At 45.1% G+C, this 10133-nt stretch overlaps 1 protein-coding gene across 4 annotated transcripts in view; it reads right to left on the bottom strand.

Annotated features, from left to right (window-relative positions):
- The window catches only part of OAS3 (2'-5'-oligoadenylate synthetase 3), a 28700-nt gene extending 27614 nt beyond the window's left edge, over window positions 1-1086 (bottom strand). Inside the window, exon 1 of one of the 4 annotated variants that reach the window (XM_017543086.2) lies at window positions 624-1086. In XM_017543086.2, the coding sequence (XP_017398575.1) occupies window positions 624-800 (177 nt within the window). In that variant the 5' untranslated portion in view covers window positions 801-1086. The remainder of the gene's footprint in view (window positions 1-623) is intronic. The other 3 variants (XM_017543069.2, XM_017543076.2, XM_017543096.2) reach the window with 3 other exon arrangements.
- Between the last annotated feature and the right edge of the window lie 9047 nt (window positions 1087-10133).

The following is a 10133-nucleotide window of genomic DNA, read 5'->3' as shown; positions in this document are numbered from 1 at the left end:
AGAAAGAAAGAAAAGAAAAGTAACTCGGAGCAGTAGTTTAGTATCTACCCTCAGTTTCCCTATCCATAAAACAGGTACAATAATACCTACCTCACTGAATGTGGGGATTAAATGAGATAATACTCATTTAATGAGATAATTTTCATTGGTATTTGGTAATGTCTCAATAAATTGGCCTATTCCGGCTATTATGGAGTATCATTACTTCTGTGTCCTTAGGGTCTGGCATAGCCTGAGGCCCATGGTCTGTTTGAATGCCTGGGTGAATGAGTGAGTGAGTTGGTGAAGGAGCGGATGAGAGGCAGCCCGGAGAGCCCAGATGCAGGAATCAGGCTACTTGGGTTTGAATCCCGGCTGGGCCTCTTACAGAATTGGACAACGTCACTGTGCCGCTCTGTGCCTCAGTTTCTCCATCTGTCAAGCGAGGGTTAAGAGTACCTACCTGGCTGTTATGTTCAGGGCACTTAGCACAGGGCTGGCACATTGGAAGTATCTGGTAAAGAAATGAATGAGAAGCGCACAGGCCGTATAAAGCCACCCCCACCGTAAAGCTATGTGAGGCTTAAGCGTCCTCCTAGGACTGTCCCCTTTCGACACATAAAGAGCCTGAAGTGGGACCTCACCTTGCCAGTTTTCAGCACCCGCGGGGCAGCGGCGCCAGGACGGCCTCCGCGCTCCCTCAGGGCAGCGGCCAGGTCGCCCAGGGCGCGCCGCGTCTTCTCCACGAACTTCTTCCGCGGCTGCAGCCTGCTGGCCACGAACCCGTCCAGCGCGGCGGCCCGAGTGCGGTACACGTCCATGGCAGCCCGGCTCAGGTGCCAGGAAGCAAGGCTCCGCCGCCGCCTCTGGGTTTCGGGTTTCGTTTCCCTGCGCGGCTCTCCCCACCACGCCCAGCTCGCTGGCCCCGGGGGCGGGCGCTGCGCCGGGTCCTAGGTCCTCGGTCCCTCGCGGGGCGTGAAAGAGGGACGGACGCTGGAGACCCTGCCTTCCCCAGCTTCCTCTCCTCCTCCCCGAAATTTGCGGAAACTCACCGCTTTCAGTTTCGTTTCTTTCTAGCAGCTCTGGCACCCGGCACCCGCTTCCTGGTCCCCTTTCTAGCTACGGCTTCTTCTCCTTCGTCTCCCTGCTTCTGATCAGCTGTCCCTGCCCCCACCAGCTCCAACGAACTAATCACAGCCTAAAGAAATGTCCTGACAGAAGCAGGTCCACAGAACATATGAGTATTTATTGAGTAATGTACTCTGAGTATTTCAGAAACGTGCACGTTTTACATGAAAAAAACAAAGTCAGGATTTAATAAACGAACTCCTGCCTTGCTCTCTGGCTGAGGGATGGTTCTAAACACTGCTACCGCCACCAGTGATAATAAGGTACACCTGGAGAATCTCACTGACTCCTCCCAACAGCCATGGTGTAGGTGCTGTTACCATCACCCATTTGACAGATGGAGAAGTCAAGGTACAGAGGAACTATGTAGCTGTCCAAGGCAGCACAGCTGGAAAGGTTTCTGTCAGGATTCAAACCCAGCCCAAGTCCACAGCGCTGCCCTCTTCAGAAGCCAGCTCTTCCTAAATAATTTATACATGTAATGCAGTTCCAATAAAAATTCCATTTTTGAAAACTTCAAACACTTGATTTTAAAGTCCATCTGCAAGAATTAAAAATTATTTCGGAGGAGAAGGGAGGAAGGACAGTCGGTGAGTTTAGAATGGTACCTTGCACAACAATACTACATAAGAAAACATGACAAAGCTACAACAGGGAAATATCCTTTTAGAACTGGCACAAGGCTGAGCGACTGTAAGCCATAAACTGCAGAGTGGAGATTTGAATCCAGGGCCATTGCGCTTCTATCTTCATGGCCTGACTCCTCCTTTTTCTGCTTATTTCCTGCTGCTTCTCCACCCAGGTTCCAAGAGACTGCACACCTGAGCTCTCTTCCAGGTCTGGCCCAAGCCATAGCCTATCTCCTTCCACCCCATTTTATTAAAAAACTCACTGGTCCTCTGTTCTGTCTGCTCCGGGACCCAGCGTTCACTCTAGCTCTGAATACATTTCAGGTAACAGTCTTAGCTAGTGCTTCCCGAAGTCTGTACCTTAACTGAAAGGAAATAGGATCAGAGAGTGAATTTCAGAGGTCATGGTCAATGAGAGGGAGAGGTGCTGGGTCTGTAGTATGTACACACAGGCGATATTTTTAGGAGTGAATGCTGTATCACTTGGACTATTCAAGTATGGGCAGGAGACTATTTTGTAGGCCAGGTGTTGTGGCGGGGATTTAAGTCAAGGGATTCAGCAATGATTTTCATGCTTGCCCATTAATCACGATCTTCTTCCCGAGTCACAGGCTACTTTAGAAACTTTTCATTCAAGATAGTGATTGAATACACACTCAAGATCCTATTAAAATAGCAGCAAATACATGTTAAAAGCATAATGGAAATCAACAAGGTTGGAAACTGAGAAAGGGTGCAGTCAAGGGACCAGGATGTTTGAGGCATTTTCAGAAGATGAAACGCAGAAGGGTCAAGATTGGGTCAGGAAAGTGGACCGAACACACGCACAAGTCTTCAATGTCCAACCCAAGCCTCTAGAAATGGCGGGAAAGAGATGGAAAAACTTTAATAATGTTGCTGGGTTCTAAACAGAGGTGCCCCAGGTGAACTGGAAACTGAGATCCCTGAAAGAGATACAGGATTGGATGAAGGAGGAAATTACAGCCAAAACACGTAAAGGAGGGGTGCCTATGCAGAGTGGAGAGTGCTCTGAGGAGCTGCAGGCTCCAGGCAGTGGATTTGAAGAGAGAAATTAAATAATAACAATGGTCTGTAATTGCTGCATAATAAAATAAAGTTTACTGTGTTGTACAGTGTTTAATATAATACCTCCTCCTCAGCTCTGCTTATGCAAAAATATTAAACTGCCTTCCTGCAACCATTTAACCCTTATCTATCCTGCCCATGTTCTTCACAAAGTTCCCAGGCATCTAAAAATCCCTGCTTTTCTTACTCTGGCTAGCTACAAGATCACAAAACAGATAGAAACTGCAAAATGTGTTTCTCAAGAATGTTACTTTTCAATATAAAGTACATCACAAGACATGTTACACATTAACTGTTCTTTGTTCTGGTTTCTGTAAACCTGTTAACTACTGCGTCATCCTGAATGTATAAAAGGTACCCCATTTTCTTTGTCCTTTGCTCAGTTTTCAGATGCAAATCCACTGAGCCGGTGCACCTAAATAAAATCCTCCTGTTTCACCCATTGGTCTCTCCGGTCTCCTGATATCCACAACAGATTGAAGGAGGAGAAGAGACCCTAGGTTAATGGTCATGGTTGTCAGTTGTGCTGGCATAGCAATGGCAGCCTCTAAGGACATGTGATCTCCCACCCCAACCTTTCTGTGTTGAGTAATAGGAAGCAGAAGTGCCTGTCCCAGGAGGGAGCAGTGAGGATGGGCCAGAGAGGCAGGGAAGTGTCCAGCACACCTGACCACATCTGGAAAGAACAGGAAGCCCTGTGTGCAAAATACTTGTTCCTGGCGCTTCCTCCTTCCTCACCTCTGACTCCAGCAGCAGTAAGAAGGTACTGACTTCACAGGGAGACAAGCAGAACATCCCCAGTGAGCAAAAAGCACACATCCAAAGTTGTCAAATTATTTTGGGAGATTGAACGCTATGAACATAAAAACTCACATGTAAGGACATTGAAATAATCAATAAAGGAGAAGAAGTCTTCTATGGTCTGAATTTGTCCCCCCAGATCTATGTGTTAGAAACTTAATCCCCAGTGCAACAGCTGGGAAATGGGCTGTTTGTGTCATGAGGGCTCTGCCCACTTGAATGGATTACGGCCTCTATGAAAAGAGCTTGCAGGGATGAGTTCATTCTCTTCTGCTCTTCTGCCATGTGAGGACATGGCGTCCCTCCCTCCACAAGCCACAACATTCTTCAGCGTGCCATCCTGGAAGCATAGAGACCAGGCCCCAACCTGCTGAAGCCTTGATCTTGCACTTCTCAGTCTCCAGAACTATGACAAATACATTTCTGTTCTTTATAAATTACCCAATCTGAGGCTTTCTGTTTTAGAAGTACAAATTGGACTAAGACAGTCTTGGAAATATATAATTAACATCCTCAGAGGGATCGGATATCATATCCATTATAATTATTCATTATATTCCTAATTATTCATCATATCCATGAAATAAGAACAGTTATGAAAATCAATAACCACCACCATCACATTGGAAGTGAAAAAATAATGCAGAATAAAACCAAAGAAGAACAGAAAAACCAAATCTTCTTCATACATAGGCTGAATAAATATATCTGAAGATAAAACTGGTAAACTGGAAGATGGAATGGAGGAAATTACTCGAGATTACAGGAAAGCAGGACATAGAGAAAAAAGGTATAGAAGACAACTTATGAGATGTGGAAGACAGATCCATTCCTTATTCTTAAAAATATTTATTGAGGCCGAGCACAGTGGCTCATGCCTGTAATCCCAGCACTTTGGGAGGCTGAGGCAGGTGGATCACTTGAGGTCAGCAGTTTGAGACCAGCCTGGCCAACATGGTGAAACTCCATCTCTACTAAAAATACAAAAATTAGCCAGGTGTTGTGGCAGGTACCTGCAATCCCAGCTACTCAGGAGTCTGAGGCAGGAGAATCCCTTGAACCCAGGAGGCAGAGGTTGCAGTAAGCCAGTTCACACCATTGCACTCCAGGCTAGGTGACAAGAGTGAAATTCTGGCTCAAAAATAAATATTTATTTATTTATTGAGTGTATGGTAGGCACTTGTCTAGCACAGAACATGTGTGGTGAATAAGTGAAAGGCCCCTGTTCTCATGGAATTTCTATTCTAACAAGAGAAGATGGACAAAAATTAATAAGCAAATAAATGAGAAAATGTTGGATTCATGGCTAGATAAAATCTTAAACAGAGGAGTTTTTTGGGGGGTGCTTGCAATAGGTCACCCACAGTTGTGGGTGTAACAAAATGTCTCAGAATATCTGTTACACATTCCATTACTACTGTCAGACGTATTCTTGGTTGATACAGCAGCAAATCATCTGCTGTTCTCCTTGGAAAACTATTGTTTGTTGCCTATATATAAAAAGTGACAGTACCCACCTATAGGCACTCCCTCTCATTTTACCTGTCTGCTTAGGCCGACTCACTTATCACCGTGCACTCACCTGGGAAGAAATTGCTGCTGGTTTCTTTTTGAAAAATAATTTTTTTTTTTTTTTTGAGACAGAGTCTCGCTCTGTCACCCAGGCTGGAGTGCAGCAGCACAGTGAATCTTGGCTCCCTACAACCTCTGCCTCCTGGGCTTAAGTGATTCTCCTGTCTCAGCCTCCTGAGTAGCTGGGATTACAGGCGTGTGTGCCACCACGTCTGGTTAATTTTTGTATTTTTAGTAGAGACAGGGTTTCACCATGTTGGTCAGGCTGGTCTCAAACTCCTGACCTCAGATGATCCACCTATCTTGGCCTCCCAAAGTGCTGGGATTACAGGTGTGACCATCGCACCTGGCAGAAAAAGAATCTTAGGTTGCATCAAAGGAATAAGATGGATGCGTGGATGGATAAGAGGATGAAGAAATTGAAGATGTGTAATCAAGCAAGTGCAGTAAAATGTTAACTGTAGAATCTGTGTGGTGAGTATATGGGTGATTGTTCATGGCAAAATTCTTTCAACATGTCTGTTTGGAAATTTTTCTTAATAAAATGTTGGAAGAAACTGGCACACTATGGCACACGGGCTGCATCTGGTCCAGCCTCTGCTTGTTTTTGTTTTTGTACTTTTTTTTTTTTTCAGACAGAGTCTTGCTCTGTAGCCCAGGCTGGAGTGCAGTGGCATGATCTTGCCTCACTGCAACCTCCACCTCCCCAATTCAAGAGATTCTCCTGCCTCAGCCTCCCTAGTAGCTGGGAGTACATGCGCTAACTACCACACTCGTCTAATTTTTGTACTTTTCATAGAGATGGGGTTTCAACATGTTGGCCAGGCTGATCTCGAACTCCTGACCTCAAGTAATCCGCCTGCCTCGGCTTCCCGAAGTGTTGAGATTACACATGTGATCCACTGCACCCAACTGTTTTTGTACTTTTTAACATGTTTAAATGGTTAAGGAAAAAAATCAATAGAAGAACAATAAAAAAGAAGACTATTTTGTGATGTGAAAATTATGAAATTCAGTGTTCATAAATAAAGTTTTATTGAAATGCAGCTATACCCATTTATTTATGTGTTGTCTATGGCTGCTTGCATGCGGCAACAGCACAGACGAAGAGTCCAACCGAGGCTGGACGGTCCAAAATATTTACTATTTTCCTATTTAATATTTACTACATGGCCCTTCAGAAAAACTTGGCCCATCTAGCAACTGCTGGGCACATAGGCGGCACTTAACGATAGCTGCAGTGATCCTCATTTCACAATTCTGTTTTGTTCTTCTACATCAACACTAAGAAACGTTACTCATGACACTATGATTTTCTTTTTCCTTTTTTTTTTTTTTCCTGAGTCAGAGTCTCACTTTGTTGCCCAGGCTGGAGTGCAATGGCGTGATCTCGGCTCACTGCAGCCTCTGCCTCCTGGGTTCAAGTGATTCTCCTGCCTCAGCCTCCTGAGTACCTGGGACTACAGACATCCATCACTGCGCCTGGCTAATTTTTATATTTTTAGCAGAGGCAGGATTTCACCGTGTTAGCCAGAATGGACTCGATCTCCTGACCTCGTGATCTGCCTTCCTTGGTCTCCCAAAGTGCTGGGATTACAGGAGTGAGCCACCATGCCTGGCCGACACTTATGATTTTCAAAAATGATTTTATTTAATCAGCTGGCAGTACATGGGGGACTAAGAGTAGGGGAAGAGTGACGTTCAAGGAAGGATCAGTTGACAAAGGAGAGAATGACAGTAAGACAGTGTGTTCTTCCAGGAGCTGATGCCACTTGGAGTCACAGTGCTTGAGGAAATGCATAATAGGCTGGAAATGGCAGATTTCTATGATGATCCTTCATCTCAACTAGGAATCATTTGCGTTACCTCCATTTGACAGATTATTAAACTGAGGCTCAGAGAAGCTAAGTGACTTGCCTGGGACTGTACAGCAAGACAGGGCAGGGAATGTGTGCATATGGAGCTCAGTTAAATGGACAAGGAAGCACGGAGGCATTGGGGTAGAGGCTAAGAGCACAGGCTTTGAAGGCTGGCAGTTCAGGATTTGAATCCCAGCTCTGCCACTCACCAGCGGCAAGACTTTGGGCACAATGACTTCAACCTGTCTGAACCTCAATTCTCTCATCTGTGGCAATGGGAAGTAATGCATTCATAGGCTTAGCAAAGTGGCTGGCACCAGATAAGCACTGAGTAAATAGCAGTCATGTTGTTTGTTTACTTTTATGTTATTGTTTTTATGATTATTGTTAAGATTAAACCACAGCATCCTTTTCAGTCATACACAGCTAACTCAAGACTGAGGTCCCGCTATTTGTGTAAATCTGCTTGTATTTTTTTCTTATATTTTATTTTTTAATGACAGAGAGAGAGACACAGAGAGAGAGGGAGAGACAGACAGAGACAGAGAGGGATAGAGAGACGAGGAGAGAGGGAGGAAGAGAGGGAGGGAGCTCACTTGTGTGCATATGGGGGCATTGAAAGCAGAGCTGGAAATAGATGCTAATTTTAAATAGGGAGATAAGTTGGTTGCAATTAATTTTACAAGATGTCTGTTTATTATTGAAGATTTTCCTTGCTGTGATTTCTGCCTCTCCAAGCAACCTGGAAAACTATAGGATAATGAGGCTTCTCTTGTCTGTTGCAAATTCACCACATGTTCGCTAATTATTGGCATAGTGCCTTCTGCCAACTGGTGTCAGGTTCACCTGAAAATGGAAAAAGGAGTGTGTGTTCACTCTCATATTAAGGAGCCCGTCTGCCCAGAGGACATCAGTGAGAAAAGCCTGTAGAAGCAACTCCACTCTGGCAGTCTGGAGACCCTACGTCTTACTTGTCGAGTTTTGCTGTGCAGTCCCAGGCAAGTCACTTAGCTTCTCTGAGCTTCAGTTTTATTATCTGTCAAAGGAAGAGAATGCAGGGAAACAGTTTTAGATGTTTTTGAGTCAGATGGTCTTGAGTTTGAGTCTGGAACCTATCTGCACAACATGAGCAAGTGAGTGCCCTCTTCTAAGCCTGTTTCCTCATCATTAAATGGATTTTATTTATCAAACCATTACCAGGTGTCAGGTATCATTCCAAACACTTTATTAATATTAACTCATTTAATCTTCATATGAATTCAGTGAGGTAGATGCTATGGTCAGCTTCCTTTAAGAGATAGGGAAGTGGCATAGAGAGGTTAGGAAATTAGCCCAATGTCACAGAGCTGGTAATTGGTAGAGCCAGGATTTGAACCCAGGCAGTCAGGCTCCAGATTCCCTGCTTTTAGCTCCTTCCTCCTTCCATCACACTCCTCCACCTCACAATGTTGTGATGTGAGGACAGAATGAAATAACGAATGCAAGGTCCCTAGCATGTGCCTGGAAAATTGTAAATTTCAATAAATGGAGGCTGCAATGGTTATGGTTATGCCTATCAGTGGAATGAGCTACTCAGGATAGCCCAAAACAAAAGCAAATACAATTCCAGACCGCATGAGCAGAAGACTAAGAAAACGTATCTCTTTATGATGTGTGGGTATGTGTGGAAATGGTGACCCAGAGACTTTGGCCAAGATGGTGTAAATATGGAACCCATCAGTGAAAAATCTGGGATTGGAAGCCAACCATCATATTTTCCTGTAAACCAGTATATCGTGAAATACGACCAGCAGCCAGCTAACCAAGGAGTGTGTGTGTGTTAGAGAAGACAGAAGGAGTGCCCCAAATGAATGTGGGTTTCACCGAGTGAATGTGTGATGTCAGGGCAGGGGGCACTCACCCCCTGGGGAGCATAACATTTGAAGGAACACGGTTTGATGGAGTTGATAATGTCTGCATCAGCAGCCTGTTGCTATTAAAATGAACCCTGATTTTGTTCAGATTTATTTTATAAGAGGTCAGAGTCAGGATCTTGAGGGTCACACTGGGGTAGGGTTCAGATTGGCAGGGACCAAAGGAGACCTTAGTCCCTCCCTGAAGGGGACTGAGGCCACTGAGGCTGAGGAGTGGACTGTAGGAGACTCAGAGCACCAGCCTGGGGTAGGCAGGGACTTAGGGCAGGAGGAGGGCCCCAGCAGGGCACAGGTCCCTGGTGTGTGTTCCAAGTGCCCTGCTCCATAGTGGGCAGTGAGCATGAGGACAAGGGGCCTTGCACATGGGCCTGACAGAGGTGAGTTCAAATCCCACCTCTGTCCTTTATCAGTGATGTGCCCTTGGGCAGGTCACTTGACCTCTCTAAGCATCTGTATCAGGCCATTCTTGCATTGCTATAAAGGAATACCTGTGACTGGATAATTTATAAAAAGAGGTTTACTTGTCTCATGGTTCTGCAGTTTTACAGGAAGCATGGTGCTGATGTCTGCTTGGCTTCTGGGGAGACCTCAGGAGGCTTACAATCAAGATGTAACACAAAGGGGAGCAGGCACATCATATCGCAAAAGCAGGAGTAAAAGAACGTGGGGAGGAGGTGTCACACAGTTTCAAACAACCAGATCTCATGAGAATGCACTCACTATCACACGAGGATAGATAGCACCAAGGTGATGGAGTTAAACTACTCATGAGAAATCCACCCCCATGATCCAATCACCTCCCACCAGGCCCCACCTCCAACATTGGGGATTACAGTTCAGCATGAGATTTGGGTAGAGACATTCAAACAATATCAGCCTCAGTTTATTCATCTGTGAAATGGGGAAAGTCTGACATGCCTGTCTCAAAGGACAGGAAAGGCAAGGGAATGCACATGAAGTGCTGAGCACAGTGACTCAGAAAAGGCCATCATTACCATTATCATCTTCTTGTTCATCTCCCCCTCCCCTTCTTCCACCTTATTATCATAAAAAGGGACTCCTCTTGCCTTGGTGAAAAGACAGTTGCCTTCTGTGTGACTTTGGGTTACTTAACCTCTCTGTGCCTCAACTTTTCTATGTCTAAAATAAAGATCTTAATAGCAGCT

This window comes from Cebus imitator, unplaced genomic scaffold (genome assembly GCF_001604975.1).
Source record: "Cebus imitator isolate Cc_AM_T3 unplaced genomic scaffold, Cebus_imitator-1.0 Scaffold8, whole genome shotgun sequence".
Taxonomy (NCBI): Eukaryota; Metazoa; Chordata; class Mammalia; order Primates; family Cebidae; genus Cebus; species Cebus imitator.
This window is presented reverse-complemented; position numbering and strand designations above follow the sequence as displayed.